At 35.9% G+C, this 24,071-nt stretch overlaps 1 protein-coding gene across 2 annotated transcripts; it reads right to left on the bottom strand.

Annotated features, from left to right (window-relative positions):
• Positions 1–724: 724 nt before the first annotated feature.
• NDUFA5 (NADH:ubiquinone oxidoreductase subunit A5) lies at positions 725–16,735 on the bottom strand. 2 transcript variants are annotated; one of them, XM_002752061.6, is made up of 5 exons: positions 16,692–16,735; positions 16,323–16,367; positions 10,900–11,016; positions 6,100–6,165; positions 1,510–2,678 (listed from the first exon to the last, which is right to left on the bottom strand). In XM_002752061.6, the coding sequence occupies exons 1-5, from the start codon at positions 16,710–16,712 to the stop codon at positions 2,577–2,579; spliced, it is 351 nt and encodes a 116-aa protein (XP_002752107.1). In that variant the 5' UTR covers positions 16,713–16,735; the 3' UTR covers positions 1,510–2,576. The 2 variants fall into 2 exon arrangements, with proteins under 2 accessions (XP_078200007.1, XP_002752107.1); XM_078343881.1 differs by lacking the exon at positions 10,900–11,016 and having other exon boundaries at positions 725–2,678.
• Between the last annotated feature and the right edge of the window lie 7,336 nt (positions 16,736–24,071).

Here is a 24,071-nt window from a genome sequence, read left to right as displayed (position 1 = left end):
ATTTCTTCTTTCTTAGCAAAGCTCAAGACTGATTAGCTTCTCTTTCTTCTGAAGTATCTGGAGTATGGTGACTAACTAAAATGAAACCCATGAGGAGAACTGAAGTAGACCATTCTGATAATTATTAAAATTAGTTTAGTAGCCACTCAAAACACTGAAGATCCCTGATTAAAAGATTCATTTGCTAGAGACTTAACCTGGACATTTATAGGAAGCAACTGGGAAAACACTGAAGGAGGAAAAACGATCAGGTATAAGGTCGTGTGAGCAACTGAGACAGGAGGAAGAATCAAGGACCAAATTGCAATAATACCTTTTAGATACCTATCCCATTAATATAATCTGCCTATTACCAATATGCAGCTCTTTGCACAAAATGAAATCCAGTTCACTACGTCTGCTCGTATTTGTTCTTTACAGATATTTGATGGAAAAAGTCAAGCAGAATCTAGGTTCATTTGGTTCCGTCCATACAGCACCGGCAGGAGTAACATCCCAAGCACAGTCATAAATAATAACATAACAGGAGTATCAGTTCTAGAACCAGGCTGCCTGGGTTCAAACTCTAGCTTCACATCTTACTAGATATGTGACCTTGGATTTGTTATTAAATCATCTCTTGGTTTCAGCATCCCTAAAGCCCCAACTTGCATAACTGCAGGGGAACACTACATGGGGTTCTGGTTTCTTATCTGGAAAATGAAGATAATTTGCAGTATCACTCTTAGAGTTGCAGTGCACATTTAATGAGTGAAATTTGTCTGGCATTCATATAATGGTGCCTGGCATTCATATTATAGTCTCAACAAACATTAGCTATTATTTTTATAGTATTATTTTTACAATGACTTATTCATTTCTAATGCAAACACCAGTAAGATCCCATTTTGCAACAAAGTTTAGTAACACTGTTGGTGAAACATAAAAGATGCCCAAGAATCATGGCAGAAATGGGACTGACAGTATGACAAAAACACAGCAAGCCCTCTTTGTTTCTGTGTTTCCCAAAGGATCTGAAAATAAATGGTTGGCTAGAAAATTACCTTGAAAGTATCTATGCAAACACACTTTAGGATCATGTTTTAATAAATACATATTCAAGAAATGTTTAGAAATGAAAATGTTGTTATAAATCATATTCTACTTCTTTTACAGCATTAGATATAGGCCATTCTGAGAAACTTGTCTCAATTTAGTCACTGAGTTAACGATACTAGAACCATGAGAATGAGAACCCCCGGGCTTCTAACTCCCACTCTAACATTTCCCCACCAGAAGGAGACTTCTTGCACTCTAACCTCTTAAGAATCTACCTTATTTAATATTTATTTAGTATTCATGTTACAGCTCTATGAGGGGAGAAGTATACTGGAAAGAAGAAAAATACCATTTTTTCCTCATTCTAAGCAAATGTGGTTAAACACACACACAAAAGTATATTATCTATGAAGGAAAGAGATATCAATTTAAATTTAACCAAGTATTTAGAAATGACAAAGAGCTAGGAAGAAAAGGCAAAAACACATGTAATTTTATTTTTGTTTAAATTTAACCTTGCCAACTTCTTTCCCTGAACAGCATTTGTCTTGTTTTGATACCCACCTACACTTATATTAGAAACGCACTGCAAACTACTTAGTGATTCCACTTTGAATTTATAGTCATATGACTAAGATGTTTTGAATATAAGCCTACCCATATGCCAGATATAAATTTCAGGAACTCTTAATGTCTCTTCTTTTACAGAAATTCTACCTCTATCCTGATGTAATTAGGTTGATTAAAAAATTAAAAGGCTATGGGCCAGAAAGCTAACTTACACAAATACAACAAAAGGAAAAGTTTTTCCAAGTACCTCTATGCAGTGGAAAATATTTCTTTCAAGTACCAAGTCAATTTCTTCAACTGTACAACGTATTCTAATTTGATGGTTTTCAAATATAGTAACAACAAAATGTAATAAAATTAAGACTAAGAAAACAGAGTAAATGGTATAATTCAAATAATGACTAAAACAAAATGGCATTATGGATTTTGTAATCAATATATAACTATATATTTAAATTTTACTTTACGTCCGTAAGATCACAGTTAAGGTTAACCATAATTTCAAATTTTATTAAGTCATTTGTGCCATTTTATCACATTTGAAAATATCACTCATTTTTTACCTCAAACAGTGATCTATAAATTTGTTTAGACCATAATAATTAAGGACCTTTTCTTTTCTTCTTCAGGATAATTTTTTAAAATGAATGATATATTGAACATACTACTAAAGAAACTTTACTTTTTGATTATGGCCTCTATACTGAAGATCTGTAGGAATTTTTCTGATTAATTCTCAAATCTTCCCATGACGTCTCTGTTCATAGAAATATCTTTGAAATAATTTGTGTGACTACTTTACAAATCAAAAATGGATTCACATGACCGAATTACCATAATCACTAATTTTAAGTTTCCTAGATATTTTCTATATCAGTTTTCTTGATTATGTCAATGAACATGCTCTTAATAGAACAGAATATTTAATTACATCAGTTTCCCATCAACCCACCAAAATCACTTAATAATTATATTGGCCATTTCCACTGATCGGCAGGAGGTTCTTCCACTAATGGCTCCCATGTTTTCCACTGCACCATTTTTCTTGCCAGACTTAGTTCATGTTCAGCCTGTTAATACAAATTTTTTAAAAGATCACTGGATTTTACTCTTCAACAGGTATTTATCAGAACAACCGCATCTTAATTATCAGTTACTATTTCATATTAATACCTCAATCTATTCCATCATCATAAGTTGAATGTTAAGTAGTTAAATTACCTTCATTCTCACAGCTACACAATCAGGAGTAAGAAAGGATATCTTTTGATGTCTTCTATTTGAAATCAGCTACAGTGTTTAAAAGTTTAGTTGGTGAGTTTTTTTCTTAATGTTTCACAAGGTTTTTGAGAATCAGAAATACGTCTCTTCATCTATGTTACTGGCTTTCAAACTTTACCCACAGTAAGGAAAACATGTTTTATTATGGATTCCACAATACAAATATATAACTAAAATTTTTTAAATCATTATCTTTACAAGCAACGATATACTCTTTTTTTTTCTATTGTATATTTTTAATGCTAATCACTATCCATCTAATTGATTCCATGACTCACAGTCACTTGAGATCCAGAGTTTATAAAACAGTGATCTGTGGAACGCAGAACACAATAAATGTATAATAAATATTTACTAACTGAATAAAATCCTTAATCAAATTATATTTCATTTAATTTTTCCTTTCAAACACAACTTATAAACAAACACATTTTAAATACCTTTTTATTTCATATTTTTTCTACAACAATAAAGACCTATGCCAACTCTAGCCAACCTATAAGATGAATTATTAAACACCTGTTAAGATGTTAGAGAAGAAATTCAAACACAGAATAGGTGCTCAGATTATATTAGAGGTTATTATTATTCTACGGTTAAAAGATAATGTCCCATTTATGCCAGCGGTCCCAAAAGTTAATCTGTTTACGAGCAACTATAAGAAAAACAATCAGTTAAAGGGGAGATGACTGGAAATCAGGGTAGAAATATTACTAATGTCAAAAGGAGAAAATAATTTAAATACTGATAAAATATTTCCTAAGGATGGCTGCTTCCCTGACCACCTTCGGCCCTGGGTCTCTTGAACATCCAGTGCTTTCTCAATCTCCTTCAGGGATTGGGGGGCTTGAGGAGGGGATCTAGCCCTCATTCATCATTGAGAATCAGCTATATTTCAGGAAACTGGACCCAGCTGCACCTGGCCCCTGATGCCTATTTCCTCCTTATTCTCTGGCTTCTGACACAATGTCATACTATCCATCTAGAAATGGGACTGTCTAGTATGTTAGCCACTACCCATAAATGGCTACTGAGGACTTGAAATGCAGCTAGTCCAAATTCAGATGTGCTGCAAAGTGTAAAATACATACCAGATTTTGATGACTTCACATTAAAAAATGTATAATATCTCAATATTTTTATGATTATATTTTTAAATAACATAGATACAGTGGGTTAAAAAAAATTACTAAAATTAATTTACCCTTAATAGTGGCCATGAGAATGTGGGGAACTGCGCAGCTGACTTAAAAATACTTTATATGCCTTAAAACTTAATTCCATAATAAATTAATATGTCAACTAAATAAAAGTCATGATCAAAGTGAAATCAGGGGTACAGAAAAGAGAAATAGGTAGGTATAGGACAACAGTATAAGGTTTGCAGCAAGTTCCCATAATACTGTATCTAGTACCATAGTCAACCTGATAAATGAATATAAAGGCTAGGTAAACAGGCCTTTGAATAACTGAAACAGTCTGCATTGATAAAAAGCTGTCTGAATACTATATTCCTCTTTTTCCAGAGCCATCTAACAATTCTTTTGATTTGGTGTATCATGTCTGTTGTTGATATACCTCCCTAATCTTCAATATTACCCAATATTTCCTTTTATCTGTCCTTCAATCAACAGTAAGAAAACATTAGAAAGGGTTATATTTGAAAAAAGATACAAGAAATAAAAACTAAATAAAACAATTGAATATTTATCAGTTGCTTATAAGACAAAGACATTCTAAACCTAAAATATGGGGGTGGTGGGGATGTGGAACAACAAAATTTCACCAAATAAAAAAAATCTGAAAACCTCTACATACGGGGGGAAAAAAGAAACCCATTTGAGAGGCAAAAACAGGCTAGTGTCATAAAAGTTAAAGGCTAATATCTTATATAAAGAACATATATATAAATAACACAAAGACTAAATGACAGAGTAAAAATATTAATGATATAATTTATAAAATATAAAGTTTAACCTTACTAGCAATTGGAAAAAGACACAAAACTTAATTAAAAAGGCATCATTATTTTCCCATAGATGCTTTAAAAATCAACTATGGAATACTCAAAATAGTATATATCCAGCTTGTTTACATCAGTAACCTACCTGTTTCTATAAGCTACCTATGATCAAAGGAAAAGAACTGAAATTCAGGTTAAACAAAACTAAGCTGCAGGGTTTGTTCTCTTGTATAAGTAGCAGGTACAGTGAGAGGTGAAGAAAATTTCCCAACAGAGTAATTTAAGATTTAACTATTCTAAATGTAATTAATAATGTTAATAATTTTTCTAATCTCAGTCTCTTCATAATCATGCTTATATTTTACTACTCAATATTTTTTGTCAGGGTTAGTGTTTGGGAAATAATATAGAATTAAGCTCTCAAATATACTATGCAATTGTTTTTTAACTTGGTCAAATGCTCCAAAAACCAAAACTAAAAATAAAAGTACATTTTAATTTTACAATTCAAAATGTCTGTATTTTACCCTACTAAAAATATGCCACACTCTTAAAATAAGATACAACTATATAATTTTAAACTAAGATACAAAAATACAGTTTTTCTTTCATTAAAACAACAATAATCTTGTGCTACCAATTTAAACTAAGGGTAGGCCAAGGAGAACATGATGATTAAATTAAAGGAGTGTCAGCCCGGGCACGGTGGCTCATGCCTGTAATCCCAGCACTTTGGGAAGCCAAGGCAGGCGGATCATGAGGTCAGGAGTTCAAGATCATCAGACTGGCCAACATGGTGAAACCCCGTCTCTACTAAAAAATACAAAAATTAGCTGCGCATGGTGGCTCATGCCTGTAATCCCAGCTACTTGGGAGGCTGAGACAGGAGAATTGCTTGAACCGGGACCTGGGAGGCAGAGGTTGCAGTGAGCCAAGATCGCGCCACTGCACTCCAGCCTGGGATACACAGCAAGACTCCATCTCAAAAAAACAAAAACAAAAAAGCAGTGTCAAACTCCAGGCTTCTAACAGAAGGCTCATAAATTCGTGCTATCATCAACAATACTTAATCAACATACACATTAAAAACAACACATTTTCTATATGTGATTAGTCTTACATATTTGATGATTTGATATAAATAAGGAAATTTAGTTTTCCTTTCATTCTGAGAATGTCAGTTATATGCCTCTTTCTAAAAATGAAAATCTGAAACCAAACACCAAAATAGTCAATTATTTCTTTACCTGAAGAATCACCTCTTCTAATTGACCACCTTGAAGCTGGTCTTCTAATTTTTGAACATCTGGTTCCTATAATTTCAAGGGGAAAAAAAAATTAAACAAACATACTATCTGAATGTTTTGATATCCTATATTTTAAAATTCCATATAAAAATATGCTTAAAAAATTTAATTTTTCTTTCATCATATTCTTACTTTTTACTAAATATTTGGTGAAAATTCATTTCATCTCTGCTATTTTATTGCTTTTTTTGTCTTAATATTGAAAAGTGCTAAATGTTTATTGACATGCTGATCAAGGGACAGAAATACGATGTCAAATTCAGTCTTTTCTAAAACAAATGTTAAAATACCACTTTGCTTTCTTACTGTTTCCTGTATTTCCTCTGAGAGCATTAGAATTAAAAATAAATGCTATCCTATGACCTAGAAAGTAGACTCCTAGGCATAACATCGAACAGAAATGCATAATATATTTTTTAAAAAACATGTTTGAGAATATTCATGGCAGCACAAATTACTGCCCCAAACTAGAAACAACCGAAATGACCATCTGTAATATAATGGATTAATTATAATATTTGGATATAATACTATATAGTAATAAAAATAAATAAACTGTATGCAATAACATAGATGATTCTCTTAACCACGGTATTAAGCAAAAGCCAGAATACAGTACATACAAGACAGTACATACTAATGATTCCATTTCTATAAAATTCAAAAAGAAGTCCACATAGTGATTAACTTTACACGTAGTAAATTGAAGGGGAAGAAGCAAGAGTTTTATTGTTCTGGAAAAGTCATTTTTTTCTACACATTTTTAATGTACATCATTCTTTAATAAAAGTTTTTAAAAACAAAATTTTAGTAAGTATAGCACCTAGAACATTCGAAGATATTGAATTATTTTCTAACTGAGCTTTTTGAGCCAGAAATTATGCTCTGTAAATAAACCCACGTACATAAATAAATCTTTGCCATTTCAGGCCATTTTTCTGGCCCATAAGTGGAATAAAGAGGGAGAAAAATAAATACATTTTGTTTTTCAACACAAGATTGATATGTTACTGCCTCAGAGTATCTGCTGGATGGCCCAGGGTATTTGCATAGCTGGTTCCTTCACTACCTTTCAAATCTTTGCTCAAATAACACCTTCTTATTAATAACTACTAATTTATATTGTGATAGGATAAATAATACCACAAAAGATATACATGTATTAATTTCTGGAAACTGTGGTTGTTAACTTTATACAGCAAAGACTTCACAAATATGATCAAGTTAAGGATGCTGATATGGGGCAATTTTCCTGAATTATCCATATAGTCCCTAACTGCAATTTTAAGTGTCCTTATAAGAGAGAGGCAGAGGGATATTACATACGGAAAAGGAAAGGTAATGTAACCACAAAGGCAGAAATTGCAGTGATGAGACCACAAGCCAATGAATGTCAAAAGCCACCAGAAGCTGAAAGAGGCAAGAACAGATTCTACCCCATATCCTCCAAAGGAAGCACAGCCCTAACACCACCACCTTGATTTGGGTCCCTGATATTGATTTCCAACTTCTGGCCTCCAGAAATCTAATAGAATAAACTTATATTTTTTTAAGCCACCAAGTTTGTGGAAATATTACAGCAGCCATAGGAAATTAGTACATATTATAACATCCCCCATCCCCCCCCATGGCACATATTTTCCTTGTTTCATTTTTCTTCACTGCACTTACTATTTTGTAACACACTAGGTACTTCTTTACTCAATTTTTACTTTTTTTTTTTCTTTCGGTCTCCCATCATTAACATGTAATCTCCAAGAAGGCAAGGATTTTTATCTGTTTTGTTCACTGCCAACTAGGCACAAGCCTCCATGCCTAGAACCACACGTGGCATTTAACAGTCATTCAATAAATGTTTCTTGGCTAAATAAGTGAATAACTAAAACACAGTTCAAAGAGGGAAAAGAGGGGAAAAAGTAAATGAGCATGTTTAAGACAGATTATTTAACAGGGAATTAACTCAGATATAAGACCAAAAATCAAAAACAAAAGACTCAGGAGAGTGAAAGTAAAGAAGGTATCAACAACACTTTCAATTTAGAAAAAGCCTGTGTTAGGCGAACAATTCAAAATTTGTCTTACTGATAGTGAATAATGTGATTTTTAGTCACCAATGGCATATGCCATTAAGATTGAGATGGTACCATGTACTGAATGCTCACTATATATTTGTGACTATACTAAGCTTTTTACATACATTACGTCATTCAGTTCTAACAAAAAGTGTTGAAGGTGGGTAATATTATATCCAAGTATTAGATGATGAAATTGAGACAGAGAAAATGAGCAATATGCCAAGTCACTCCACAAATTAAGTATTAGAACTAAGATGAAAATCTTGGACAGGGACGCAAACCAATATTTTCACCAAAAATGATATTACTGATCTCCCTAGTCATAATCTGAAAAAAAAAAAAAAGGTACTTTTATTTCCACTTTAGGCTTAGTAAATAGATATTTTATAATCATGGCAATATTCACTGAAGATTTTGTGTGTGACTCTATGCAGGGTTAAAAGTCTGTGACAATTTTACCAAAAACAGGAATCAGCGATACAACTATTATCAAGTGTTTGGGGTTGTATCTAGCCTTTTGGATAAAGAAACATTTCTAAGGAATCTTACGTGCCAGATACTATGCTAGATTCTTAGGGTACAAAGTTGAATCCAGCATCATTCACAAGTAGCTTATGGTTGGTGGAGGCATAATACAGTATGATAGGTACAATGGAAAGGAGTAAGGAAGTTGTAGAACTCTACTTAAGAAAGTAAGAAAAGATTTCACAGAGGAAGTGATGGCTTATGAGGAAAAAACAAGAACTACCAGACAAGATAAAGGCATTCCTGGAAATGAGAAAATACAAATGAACAGAAAAAATATGCATGGAAACCACAGAACTGCCAGCAGTTTAGTACTGCTTAAGTATACAGTATACAGTTAGTATACAGGAAGCAACAGGATAGGATTGAGAAAATAACTAAGAGCCAGAACTTGGAGGGCTTTCTATACCATGCTAAGGACGTTATCCCTTTAAGACAATGGTTCCCAAACATGGCCATCCTACATCAAAATCATACACATAAAGGTAGCTAAGTAAGTTTCATACAAGCAGCTCAACAAAAATCCTTAAACTCAGCCTTTGAGAAATACTGAACAGAAAATCACATTAAGATTTTATGCTAGACAGTACAGCTGGCCCTCAAGATCTGCATCTGTGTATTCAACCAAGAATGGATTCAACCAACTCCAGGTGGAAAATATTTTTTAAAAACACAATAAAAACAACAATACAGCAATTTTTAAAATACACCATAACTACTTACAAAGCATTACATTGTACGTATTATAAGTAACATAGAGATGATTTAAAGTATACAAGAGGATGTGCACAGGTTATATGCAAATACCATGCCATTTTATATAAAGAAGTTGAGCATCCCTGTATTTTGATATCCATGGGAGTCCTAGAACTAATCCCTCATAGATACCAAGTGACAACTGTACCATCATAAGATTTACATATTGAAAAAAATCACTTGATTATTGTCTGTGTGGTGGAGCATGTAATGAAGTATAATTAAATTACAAACAGAACAATTAGTTATAAGGCGGTATAAACAACAGAGAAAAGCATTTTAGAACCAGTAAGTAAAGAAGTAAGAGGGTAAACTCTTCTTTGGTTGAAACTGGCTATGGGAGAAAACAGAAAAATAGGGGAATAAGTAAAGGAAAATATAAGCATATAGTTTTTTCTTTTAAGATAGCAACAAGCTAAAAACATTTGAGGCTATTTGAAAGATGATGATAAAATGGGAGAGGCACCCGGTGCAGGTAGCTCATGCCTGTGATCCCAGCACTTTGGAAGGCTAAGGTAAGAAGATCACTGAAGCCAGGAGTTCGAGATCAGTGAAAACTCTGCCTCTACAAAAAATTTTAAATATTAGCTGGGCATGGTGATGAGTGCCTGCGGTCCCAGCTACTTGGGAGGCTGAGGTAGGAGGACTGCTTGAGACTGGCTGTGATCATGCCACTGCACTCTAGGCTGGGTAACAGACAGAGATCCATCATATAACACAATACAAAATACAATATAATACAAACGGCATTGTTTTGTTGTGTATCTAAGAGGAGACAGGAATTCTCTTTGAACTATATAGTCTGGTAATCTAATAAAAAGAAATATATGTGACTAGAGTCACTTACACCTTCAGGATTTCTTAACGCTATTTTAGATAATTACTAAAAGTCCATGAAATGATTGCTTGTGTGAAATTTTAACAATAGTGCAATATAGTTTGGTATGAATCACAGTCTAGTCTTTTATTAACTGCTACTTAGTAACAGTCTAGTCTTTGGACAGTTTTCATTGAAAAAAAATGCCCTTTTTTTGTTTTTATTGTTCTCTAAGATTAGAAAAAGGAGATCAAGATTGATATAACCACAGATAAGTAGCAAAAGGACTAAATAGAGAAGAAAGGTAAAAGCAACAGCTACAATGTTACTTCAAGGAAGGGCCCTATCCTAGTGTCAAACTACAATATATTCTACAGCCCTGCATATAGAAAACACTCACTAAACAAGAGTTTGCTGAATAAAAGGGAGCAAAGATGGGAAAAGAGCACTGAAGGAAGAAGAGTAGAAGAAAAGTGTGTTGAATATTCAAAAAATTAGGAACCAAATTTTTTGGTTAAATGTTACACTGGATACCACAAATCCAAGAAAACTGATTTAGCTACTTACCGTTTTAACCATAGCCAGCTTCTCATTTATAATCTGTTCTGTATATTTTCTATAAGCTGCATTTTTAGGGATATCCTCAAGAACATCAAGAATCTTTGTGTACAATATTCTCAGCCTCTGAAAAGACAAACCATACAAATATCCATAGGCTAAAATATTACCAAAGATTTAATGGAATAAGACTCATAGGCAAAACAAATAAAACTTTCTTCTGTTTTTTTTTTTTAATTAACTCGTCTTTGCTGTGACTTCTTTATGTCTGTGCCCTATCTACATCCTTTACAACTTAGGAAAAACCTGTATATAAATATGGGAACTTTCTGTATTTTCTATGTATAACAAGTTCTAGATAAGTCAAGTGTATGATAACAAGTATAAACAAAACGAACTCATTGCTAATGACCTTGTTGGAAATCAAATCATTTAGTAAATCAGTATCTATCTTTCTTTCTCTTTCTTTCTTTCCTTTTTTTTTTTTTTTTTTTTGAGACAGAGTTTCACTCTTGTCACCCAGGCTGGAGCACAATGGTGTGATCTCAGCTCACTGCAACCTCCACCTCCCGGGTTCAAGCAATTCCCCTGCCTCAGCCTCCCAAGTAGCTGCGATTATAGGCTATAGGCGCCCACCACCATGCCTGGCTAATTTTTGTATTTTTAGTAGAGATGGGGTTTCACCATATTGGCCAGGCTGGTCTCAAACTCTCGACGTCAGGTGATCCGCCCACCTCAGCCTCTCAAAATGCTGGGATTACAGGTGTGAGACACTACACCCAGCCCGAACCAGTATTTTTCAAAGTGAGGCCCTAAGTACTGAAAATTCTCTTTTTTTTTCAATTTTTCTTATTTAAATTTCTGTACAAATAAACATTTACATATAAGCATTACATCAGTATGACCGAATTTAAGTAAATATAGTCATAATACTTCAGTGTTCTTGCTTCTGATTATGAATGTGTTACAACATAAAGTCCGCATAAAAGGTTCAACAGAAAAGTGGCAAGAGAATTGAGTTAATGCATAGAATGTATTGAAGCACAATGAACTTTAACTTCAGTATAGAAGTTAATCCCTTAGTAAGAAATTGTTTTGACAGACCCTTACAACAGCCCATAAGTAGTAAATACCTATATAATGAATTTTTATTTTTTCTTAATATTTAATTTTAAATTGTATGACAGTCACAGAAGCTAAGACCTAGTTTAATTTACTTATACACACACACACTTTTTAAGGGGCAAAGAACTGTTTTTCTTAAAAAGCAATCTGAATATTTAACCATTATTTATTTATATATTTAATATGATGTTCCATAATAGAGTACTTTACTATACTAATGTAAAGCTTGTCAGATAACATATAATCAAAATTGTATGGGTTTTTAAGTTTTATTTTTGACTGACACAAAATAATGATACGTATTTATGGGTTTCAATGTAGTGATTCAATATATGCATGTGTTGTATAATAAGCAAATCCATCACCTTAAACGTTTTTCTTTGTGGTGTGACCATTCGAAATCCTCTCTTCCAGCTATTTTGAAATACAGCATATTTCTGTTAACTACAGTCATCCTACTGTGCAATAGAACACCAGAACTTATTCCTCGTAACATTTTATCCACTGACGTGGGGTTCCTTTAACCTCATTTCTTCTTAATTTTAGAAAGGATATAACAGTAGAAAGCCCTGGTGAAAAGACATGGGTTCTAAGTATTTATTCCTTTTCTATTTCTGCAACCATTGTGTGCAGATATAACTACTGGAGCCTATTAACAGTCATTTGTGCATTCTATTTTACAGCATGTTGTTTTCACTATGTTCTATAATAAACATCAGGTCATCACATTTATCATGTGTTCCCTGCAGTCAGTACACACAGATAAAAAGAAGAAAGTACATCACACATAATCCCAACTCCCTAAAACACCTTTTTAATATCCTATTTTTAACAAAATGTTTTACAGGAAACCAAGGCAGGAGGATCACCTGAGGTCGGGAGGTAGAGGTTACAGTGAGCAGAGACTGCGACACTGCACTCCGGCCTAAGCAATAGAATGAGACCCGATCTCAAAAAAAAAAAAAAAGGGGGGGGAGAGAGAGAGAAAAGAAAAAGAAAAAAATATTTTAGCAAAAAAAAAAAAGTGGATTTACAAATTCAAGTTTGGTAAGTATATATTTTATTCTTTCTTCCTACTATAAATATACAATGCATTACAATTTTTTTAAAGTATCTTAATGCAAAAGTTTTACTCTGATTTAAACTGTTAATTTATAAATACTTTCTATCCTCTCCAATTTAAATATATAATGCATATACTAGGTTTTAATATAGCATTTTAATTAAGTTTTAATCTGATCTAAAATTCAGGTTTTTAATTTTCGTATTCATTTTTCCTAACAAAAATATATCAGTTTCTAGAGAAATACAGATGAAAACAGGGAATGCTTAATATAGAACAAATAAAAGAAAAAATGTTATGAACAGGGTAAACATTTAGTTTATCATCCAAACTTGGACACTTATGTCACTAAAACAATACCTATTAATCATTATGCTAAAATACAGGTATAAACCAGAACAGTCAAAACAACAAGACAAGATCCCTTCAAGGTATAAGTCTTTCAATAATTATAAGTATACAAACGCTTCTCCTAAAGAGCAATCTTTTTTTTTTTTTTCAATAAAAAAATGTGTGCGGGCTTAATAAAAGAATAGGGGAAAGCAAAAATTAAAAGCAGATAAGGTATAAGTCTGCCTTTCTTCATGGTCCAGGACACAGTCCTCCTGCACAAATAACTCACAATCTTCCTGTGCCCAGCTATCACCAGACCCTCGCCTGATAGAAAAATGCAAGTTAGCTCATTGCAACCAAGGTGTTATCAGTACTGCATGAAGACTTCTTCAGCACACAGCACAAGCACCATCTTTTAAGAACCCCAGCAAACCTTTGTCACTTGCAGTCAGCTCCTCTTTTGCTGATTTGCCAGTAGCTTTTTTGCAACGTATTTTCATACTTTCTCTAACAAATCTGCCTTTACTTACCTCAACTATCTCGGTAAATTATTTTTACCACCACTCAACCAGCCCCAGACAGTCACTACCAGTGGCAAAATGTACTTAGTACTCCCATGCACAATACTACACTGTTTGCATATAAAGATAGGCTGGACATGGATCACACTCCAATACATTTAAGGTACTATAGGGTATATTTGTCTGTTCTCATGCTGCTAACAGAGACATACCCAAGACAGGGTGATTTATAAAGAAAAAGAAGTTTAATGAACTCACAGTTCCACATGGCTGAAGAGGCCTCACAATCATGGCAGAAGGTGAAAGAGAGGCAAAAGAACATCTTACATGGCAGCAAGCAAGACAGCATGTGCAGGGGAACTGCCCTTTATAAAATCACCAGATCTCATGAGATTTCATCACTATCACAAGAATAGCACAAGAAAAACCCTCCCCATAATTCAATTACCTCCCATGACATGTGGAGATTATGGAAGTTACAATTCAAAATGAGATTTGGATGGGGACAGAGCCAAACCATATCAAAGGATAATATATAGAAGAAGAAAAATAATAAAAATGATAAAAAGAAAAAATAAGTTTGCGTTTGGCAGGGATGAGGAAATACAGAGAGCAAAGAGATATTATAATACTTAGCAGCAATTAAGGGTGTGCTAACCGGAATCTAACTGCTTGAGTGTATACTGGCCCCACTCCTTAAGTGCACTGGACAAGTTACTTCCCTCTCTGTACCTTCATTCCTCATTTGTAGGACAGGAATAATAATAATACTGCCTCATAGGGTATATATAACTTAGAACAGTACCGGGTACACATTGTGTCACTAAGTATTGGCATTACTTTTCTGTAACAGAAGAATTCACTTCAGCCGAGACCAGAGAAGGTTCACATTTCAAAAAGGTAGCATTTAAGATAGAACCAGAGGGATGGTAGATCACAGAAAGTTAAACATGTTGGAAAAGGCAATTACATACAGAATACATAGAATTGAATGGCAGAAAATAAAGGGAAGTGGCATATAGTTCTATTTTCTTGAACTGTGCTGTCCAAAACACTAGCTACTAGTTAATTATGTCTATTGAGCACTTGATATGTGGTTAGTCCAAACTGATACCAGACTTTGAAAATTTAGTATGAAGAAAACACGATAAAATATCATTAATTTTTTTGATTATATACCGAAATGGCAGTATTTTAGATGTATTAGGGTAAATAATTAAATTTTACCTTTTTCCTCGTTAAAAAATTAGTCCAAGATAACTTTAAATTACATACAAACATGGCTTACATTTAAGGCTCGATTTTTACTGGACAGCATTTGGTTAGAATACAGTAGCTCCCCCTTGCCCGTCTGTGGTTTCATTTTTCAAGGTTTCAGTTACTAATAGTCAACCTCAGTCAGAAAATATTAAACATGGAAATCTGTTATCAGTGTATAGGTGGTATTTAAAACCATTTTCTATCTGGATTTGCTCTCTCTTGGTGACTGAGTACAGGTCCAAAAGAAAAGGTCCAATAATTAAATCCCAAATGACTCAAATTTTAAAGTGGGCATAATAGAAATAACCAGTAAAAGAGAAAGCCAAAGAGTAGGGGAAATAACCAGAAGACTGGGAGTGTCCTGAAGCCCAGTAAAAAAAATCCCATGATGGAAAAAGTGTCAAATGTGTCAAAAACAAAAAACAAAAAAACACTGCTATTAGGTCAATGAAGGTGAGAAATATGAGCTGACCATTAGATTTGGCAGCATGAAGATCACTGGTGACCTTGAAAAGAGCAGTTCTCGCCAAAAGGGACTGAGTGCATTCAAGGATGAATAAGAAACTCGAGAAAAGAGAGATAACTCCTTTATCTATGAAGTGAGAGAAATGGTGCGATTATAGAAGGAACAAGAAGGATCAAAAAATTTTGTGGGTTTTTTTTTTGTTGTTTTTGGTTTCTTTTTTTTTTTTTTTTTTTGACAAAAGCATTTGTGAATACAGATGGAAAAGACCTAACAGAAGAAAAAGGGGAGCAGTACCTTCATTAAGCTCAAATACACGTAATCCCACTTACCTAAGCAAGAAACAGCGAGGCGGAGAGAAAAGGTGGAAAATGGAAACAAAAATTTAAGGTGTCGCTGATAAAAGCACGTATAAGTGAAGCGACGAGAATGTCAAGGAAAAAGCCAACAAGAAAACTCGCTTAATAAAGAGGTCATGGCAAAAATAAACAAAAATGTGGCATCGGATGAACGAAGTAGGTGGATAGCATCTGTGTCTCAAGAGCTCACGCGGGTTGTAACTTAAGGCTTAAAATATCTGAATCCCATTAATCTTGCAATAAGCAAAGTGACGGGGATTTGGTTTTCCTTGGGAACTCGGGAACGAAGAAAGAACCAAGGTACATACCTCGTGTGGAGTGTTGCACACAGCCAATCCCACGAGGCCAGTGGTCTGTTCAAAGACAAAACACGATTCATGCTGTTTACTACGGGTTCCATACGTTCCGCACGCTAAGGAAATACAAAACCACGAATTCCCTGGCTAAAGCTGGTCTAAAGCCAGCCACTAGTCTCTCAGTCTCGCTTGTTGGGAGCTTTTTCTCTGACTCTCCGAGCGGAGCCACTAACCTGTCCTATCGGGTAGGGCATACAGAACATGTCTCTTTAAAGGACCGCCAAGCCTGCGACAGTGAGGGTCAACACCCGCGGGAAGTGGGGCTACCGTGCTGTCTACCCCCACAAACTAAATTCCCACCGTGACCCCCATGCGGCTCACCTTCTTCAGCACACCCGCCATGACAGCGCCGACGAGTCGATGACGCACAGCCCTCTGGGAACAAAGATCAGACGTGCTCAGTCGACTACCGAGGTCTCCGCTCTGTCACCCTGGAAACAGCTTAGCTCTACCCACTCAGGATCTCCAAAGGAGCAAAGACTCTGCTCCGCCCATCCTAAAAGACAACAATCGACGCTCGCGCGATGGGCCCACAAGCCAAAAGCTAAGCTTGAAGACCACTGGGGAAAGGGTTTTCAGGTGTCTGCTCCTGTCCCTGCCAATGCTTACGGCTTGCCCAAAGATCGAGGGAAACATCCCCAACTACAAAAAAACTCCAGTCGCCGTAGGAACCTGCACTCTGTTTAACCGCGGATCTATTTCTCAATCTTCCTTTCTCAGTTTAGTAAAACGAAGATGGTAACGGAGCTTGAGCATCCTCTGAACTGATCTCTCAACAGCAAAAGTTAGTTCTTCGCACAGGGATATCAGTATTCTCTGTGTCTTACGAACCAAAGCTGTATGCAGTGTGAGGTCATTTTCCATCGCTGTTTTCGATTTCACTGGCTGAAGTACAGCATCCATTTTCTCATTTTTCCAATTGTAGTAATATCAGACCTTACCACTTTTTCCTACCTCCACAAACACTGAGCACTCACTATGTGTCAGTTACTGGGACATAATTTCTAAAATGGGATTTCACATCCTGCAATTCACATAATAACGAAGAAGGTGTGTATTAATTACTAATTTGGTAACTGTTCTAAAAGAAGTTGGTGCAAAGTGTGATGGTAGCAGGGAAAAGGAAAACTAAAAAGTGTGAGTGCCTGGAGTTAAAGAAGGCATTTTCTAAGAAGTCAGTAGGAGAAAAGAACAAATTGAGAAAAACACAAGTACAAAGGAAAAGAGGTTAAAAATATATCTATAAATTCCAGGTGAATTTATGTGAGTGGAAAGTTGGATTTGATTGTTAAGGTAAACTAGTTAAGATCATGAAAGGTGTCGTCTGCCATTCTACAAATTTGAATTTTACTTTGTAAGGAATGGGAACAATGATAAGACTTTTAAGCTGCCAAATGACAACATCAAATTTGTGTTTCAGATACACAGACAACTTTAGCAACAGTTGAAGAGAATGAGTTGGAAGAGGTGAGGTCTTTCATTAGAGGTGTGAAGCTAGAAAAAAGAAAACTAAACCAAAAGCAAACAGAAGAAAAGAAATAATAAAGATTAGGAAAGAGGTAGACAGAATATCAATAAAGAAAATCAATGAAACCAAGAGTTGTTTCTCTGAAAAGATCAACAAATTGGCAAACCTTTAGTGAACTTTTGTTTTAAAGTGAGAGGTTTGCAACTCTTCCTTTCACATGAACACTCAAAAGGGCCTTGTAGCATTATTAATTGGCCTAATTTCAACATTGTTGTATCTCAGGAAATAGGGAGGCCAGAGGAGAGGGAGAGAGACAGAACAGCTACTCGATGGAGCAACCAAAAAACACACACATTTAAGTCATATATGGGTGTGGTTTTTTGAACTCTAAGACACAACACTAACATTAAAGATTGGTAATTACAGATCACCATAGTAGGTAAGGAAGAAGTTTGAAATATTGAGAGAATTTAGCAAAATGGGGACACAGAAGCATGAAGTGAGTCAGGCTGTTGGAAAAAGGGTGCTAATAGACTTGCTTCTTACAGAGTTTACAAGAATTTTAAAAAAATGAAGAGTGCTATCTTGAAGCACTTTTTATAGACCCAGTTAACATGTTGTCAGCTTGGAATGCTTTGTGATACCTCACATTTCCTTCTTGGTGACTGCTCCTGAAGACCACATAACTGTCTCAGGACCCATCTTATTCTCATCAGGTTTCAGAACTGATCTCTTCAGACCTCACTGAGTGCAACCTTCATACCATTTTGGCACCAAATCCTTCCCATTCTTGGTAGCTTACATATTCAGATGAACGATTCTGTGTTTCTTGGACCGATTTGTTTCCATTTCTTCTGAAACCCACTGCAATAAATTCAGTTTGGGAATTCTGACATGAACTTTCAGAAGAATATTTTGAAATATAACAAATATGAAAAGCAAATTGGCATTCGTATCAAGAATCTTGAAAAACAGAAGTTCATACCTTTTGACCCAGTAACTCCCCTTGTAGAAATCCACTCACCTGGAACAATGGCTCATTCCTGTAATCTCAGAACTTTGAGAAGCAGAGGTAGGAGGCTTGCTAGAGCTCAGGAGTTTGAGACCAGCCTGGACAAGCTAGCAACACACCATCTCTACAAAACATAAAAATTAAACAATTAGCCAGGTGTGGTGGCTTGTACCTGTTTCCAGCTACTTGGGAGGCTGAAGTGGGCCACACAGCAAGATTTCATGTCTACTACAAAATTTAAAAAAGTAGCTAGGTGTAATGGCATGTGCCTATAGTTCTAGTTACTCAGGAGGCTGAGGCAGGAGGATAGTTTGAGCCTATGAGATCATAGTTGCAATAAGCTATTATTGCACCACTGCACTCAAGCCTGGGTAAAATGCTGAGATATCTCATTAATGCCTTCTAATTTGGAGGGAAGACTGAGCACCTAGCACTGAAGAAAGAGTGAGTTAATGAAATGCTGAGATGTCTCATTAATGCCTTCTAATTTGGAGAGAATACTGAACAGGTAACATGAGGAAGAGCCTCAGGAAACTCTGCAAATTTAATCCCCTTCATACCACATGGGGGTTAGCAAAGGAAAGATGCCAAGGCCTTTTATTCTACTGTGTCATTTAGGAGACAGGCTAAAGATGAAAGAGCAGGACCTCAGAGGAAAGAGCAGAGCTATGTTCCCCCTACAAGAACTTACTGCATTTCTACATTCCATTCCATATGTTAGACTAAGAGAAAGGGAAAAAAGATAGGAGTAGCTAAGAGTTAGGTAGCACTCTGTCCTCAAACTCAGAGGAAAATGAAGAAAAAAAAAACCTTCAGATAAGCTGGGAAAGTCATTAAGGAGTCATAGACACTATATTATGTTAAATAGAAGGTCTGGACAACCATCCCGAGCAAGGTCCTTTAGAAAAGGGAGAGATGGTCAGGCCACAGTGGCTCACACCTGTAATCCCAACACTTTGGGAGACAGAGATGGGAAGATCACAAGGTCAGGAGTTTGAGACCAGCCTGGCCAACATGGTGAAACCCCATCTTTACTAAAAATACAAAAATTAGCCAGGCATGGTGGTTCATGCCTGTAATCTCAGCTATTCAGGAGGCTGAGACTGGAGAATTGCTTGAACCCAGTAGGTGGAAGTTGGAGTGACCCAAGATTGTGCCATTACACTCCAGTCTGGAAGCCTGGGCAAGAGAGCAAGACCCCATCTCAAAAACAAAAAAAAAGGAGTAGGGTGCAGAGGGAGAGGGAGAGGGATAGAGAGAGAGATCATTGACCAGCTGCAGGATAATAAAAGGTTGTTATTTTATATAAGAGTAAGATTATTCTTTTCTTTGTATAATAAAAGATCTATGGCTATAGAACATAGATGAGCGACCACATCTGAAAGAAAACAACTTAAGAAAACAGGTGAAAGCATTCCAAGTGATTAAGTGCTTTATGCCATAGAACTTAAAAACATCAAGTCAATAAAAGAAAGTAGTAAAGTGAGAATAAGAAAATAACACAATGAGATTAAAAAGAATATTGAAGCAATCGTTAAAACATTGAGAACTAAAACAACACGATTAGAACAAACCAGAAATAGCAAGAAAAAAAATAGATGAAAATAAAAATTAAGTTGTCGGAATGAGGAAAATCTTGAGGTAATCACAGCGAATGCAGAGAAAAAAGCAGAAAGTAAAGCAATTAGAAGGAAGATGGAGGATGAAGATAATCTAACACAAGGATAATTGGTATCCCTGATATAATACTGCAAAAGAACAGGAGTTCTTTTGAGACATACTAGTGAAAGACAAAATCTTTGAAACAAAGTAAGAACTAGATCTGCAGGTTGATATTTGTGAGATATTATAAGTAATGTTCACCAGGGATATTGGTCTGTAGATTTCTTTTTTTTGTCATGTCCTTTCCTGGTTTTGGTATTAGGGCGATACTGGCTTCACAGAGTGATTTAGGGAGATTCCTTCTTTCTGTATCTTTTGTAATAGCTTCAGTAAGATTGGTACCAATTCTTTGAATTTTCAATAGAATTCAGCTGTAAAGCCATCTGGTCCTGGACTGTTTTTTATTGTTGACAGTTTTTAAATTACTGTTTCAGTCTTGCTACTTGTATTGGTCTACTCAAAGTTTCTGTTTTTTTCCTGATTTAATCTAGGAGGGTTATATATTTCCAGGAATTTATCCATTTCCTGTCGATTTTCTAGTTTGTGTGCATAAAGGTATTTATTGTAGTATTGAATGATCTTTTCTATTTCTCTGGTATCCATTGTAATATCTTACATTCTGTTTCTAATTTAGCTTAATTTGATTTTTTTTTTTTTTTTTTGAGATGAAGTCTCACTCTGTCACCCAGGCTGGAGTGCAGTGGTGCATCTCAGCTCACTGCAACCTCTGCCTCCTAGGTTCAAGTGATTCTCAGGCCTCAATCTCCCAAGTAGCTGGGTCTGCAGGTGCATGTCACCACACCAGCTAATTTTTTGGTATTTTTAGTAGAGATAGGGTTTCAGCATGTTGGCCAGGCTTGTCTTGAACTCCAGAAGTGCTAGGATTACAGGTATGAGCCATCATGCTCTTTCAGACTTTCTGATGTAAGCATTTAATGCTATAAACTTTCCTCTTGGCACCTCTTTTGCTGTGTCCCAGAGGTGTTGATAAGCTGTGTCTTTATTATCATTCCATCTTTAATTTCTATCTTGATTTCATTGTTTACCCAAAGATCATTCAGGAGTAGATTATTTAATTTTCATGTATTTGTATAGTTTTGAGGGTTCCTTTTGGAGTTAGTTTCCAATTGTATTCTACTGTGGTCTAACAGGGTACTTGATATAACTTCAATTTATATCAAGTTTATTGAGCCTTGTTTTGTGGCCTATCATATGATCTCTCTTGGAGAATGTTCCATGTGCTGATGAAATAAATGTATATTCTGCAGTTGTTAAGTTGAATATTCTGTAAATAGCTCTTAAGTCTATTTGTTCTAGCTTATAGTTTAAGTCCATTGTTTCTTTGTTGACTTTCTGTCTTCATGACCTGTCTAGTGCTGTCAGTGGAGTATTGAACAACACTGTAAATTGTGTTGCTGTATATCTCGATTCTTATGTCAAGTATTAATTGTTGTTGCTGTGTTTGGGTTTTGTCTTTTTTTTTGAGACAGAGTCTTGCTCTGTCACCCAGGCTAGAGTGCAGTGGCATGATCTCAGCTCACTGCAGATGCAGTGTTCACACCAAAGTCTTGAGACAGCTAGCGTGACTCGCCGCATTTTGGCTGCTGGACCTATCTGCTCTCCCCCCGACTCTCGAGGGCTGTCGAGTTGAGGCAAGGGTTGCAGGCTGAGCCACTGAGGCAAAAACAAGATACAGAGCAAGGGCCTGCGGTTTACGAGGGCATTGTGCTGACTGCTTTCATATCCCCTTTAATCTCTGTGTAAGCAACAGACTTGCTGCAATTGAGATGCCTGACAGGGGCAAGGACCCCTGCCCATATTTTCTCAGGAGCTGAGCCTTTGCTCTACCTCCTGATGGAAAACATAATTAACAAGCCACCATGAGGACACCATTGTTTGATTGCACTGTGTACTCTTAAAAAACATATATTAACCTTTAAACTGCTTTGTAAGCTATTACCACAAGCCCTTTTAAACTGCTTTGTGAGCTGTTATCACAAGCCCCTGATAACTATTTTTACGTGGTTTCTGTTCCCTTTTCTGTTTACCCCCTTTTCTGCTGAGCTAAAAAGTAAATGTAACAAGAAAAATGGTATAAAAGCTGTAACCCACATAAATAAAGCTGCTGCCTGACTTAGGGTCACACAGACCTCCAGACTCCGCTTTTCTTTCTTCTTTCACTTCCGTGCACTCTCTCCCTTAGGTTGAATGAGACATCTGCGTTGGCGGTCTCGGGGACTCCCGCAGGTCAGCAGCCCCCCAGCAGATGTGCCGGACCCCAACAGATTCTTACGTTGAGTATTAATTGTTGTTGCTGTGTTTGGGTTTTTTTTTTTTTTTTTTTTTTTTTTTTGAGACAGAGTCTTGCTCTGTCACCCAGGCTAGAGTGCAGTGGCATGATCTCAGCTCACTGCAACCTCTGCCTTCCAGGGTCAAGCAGTTCTCTTGCCTCAGCCTCCCATGTAGCTGAGATTATAGGCATCTGCCACCGTGCCCAGCTAATTCTTGTATTTTTAGTAGAGACAGGGGTTTCACCATGTTGGCCAGGTTGGTCTTGAACTTCTGACCTTGTGATCCACCCGCCTTGGCCTCCCAAAGTGCTGGGATTACAGGTGTGAGCCACCACGCCCAGCCCTAATTGTTTTATAAATTTGAGAGCTCCTGTGTTAGGTGTATATATGTTTAGGATTGTGATATTTTCCTGTTGGACTGATCCTTTTATCATTACGTAATGTCCCTTTTTGTCTTTTTCAACTATTTTTGCTTTAAAGTCTGTTTTGTCTGATATAAGAATAGCTACCTCTGCTTGCTTTTGGTTTCTATTTGCATGGAATGTCTTTTTTCATTCCTTTACCTTAAGTTTATGGGAATCCTTTGTGTTAGCAGATATTTGGTTGGTGGATTTGTATCCATTCTGCCACTCTGTATCTTTTAAGTAGAGCATTTAGGTTATTTACATTCAATGTTAGTGTGGAGATGTGAGATACTGTTTTATTTACCATGCTTGTTGTTACCTGAATTTTTTCATTGTGTTATATTGTTTATAGACCTTGTGAGTTTTATGCTTTAAGGAGGTTCTATTTTGGTGTATTTCAAGATTTAGAACTCCTTTTAGCATTTCTTGTAGTGCTGGCTTGGTAGTGATGAATTCTCTCACCATTTGTTTGTCTTAAAAATACTTTGTATCTCCTTCATTTATGAAGCTTAATTTTGCTGCATACTAAATTCTTGACTGGCAATTATTTTATCTGAGGAAGCTAAAAATAGGAACCAAATCCCTTCTGGCTTGTAGGGTATCTTCTGAGAAATCTGCTATTAATCTGATAGGTATTCTCACCGGGTGGGGTGGCCCATTCCTGTAATATCAGTGCTTTGGGAGGCCAAGGTGGGTGAATCATTTGAGGTCAGGAGTTCAAGACCAGCCTAGCCAACATGGTGAAACCCTTACCTGTAATAAAAATACAAAAATTATCCAGGACTGATGGGGGGCACCTGTAGTCCCAGCTACTCGGGAAGCTGGGAGGCTGAGGCAGGAGAATCACTTGAACCTGGGAGGCAG

Source organism: Callithrix jacchus, chromosome 11 (assembly GCF_049354715.1).
Source record: "Callithrix jacchus isolate 240 chromosome 11, calJac240_pri, whole genome shotgun sequence".
NCBI classification, from domain to species: Eukaryota; Metazoa; Chordata; class Mammalia; order Primates; family Cebidae; genus Callithrix; species Callithrix jacchus.
This window is presented reverse-complemented; position numbering and strand designations above follow the sequence as displayed.

Excerpts from the sequence above, each read along its gene's own strand:
- NDUFA5 (XM_002752061.6), bottom strand. The coding sequence starts at position 16,712 with ATGGCGGGTGTGCTGAAGAAG. Across the intron at positions 6,166-10,899 it reads AGCTGGCTATGGTTAAAACG|GAACCAGATGTTCAAAAATT; the intron begins GTAAGTAGCTAA and ends TTGAAATTATAG. Across the intron at positions 2,679-6,099 it reads TAGAAGAGGTGATTCTTCAG|GCTGAACATGAACTAAGTCT; the intron begins GTAAAGAAATAA and ends TTGTATTAACAG.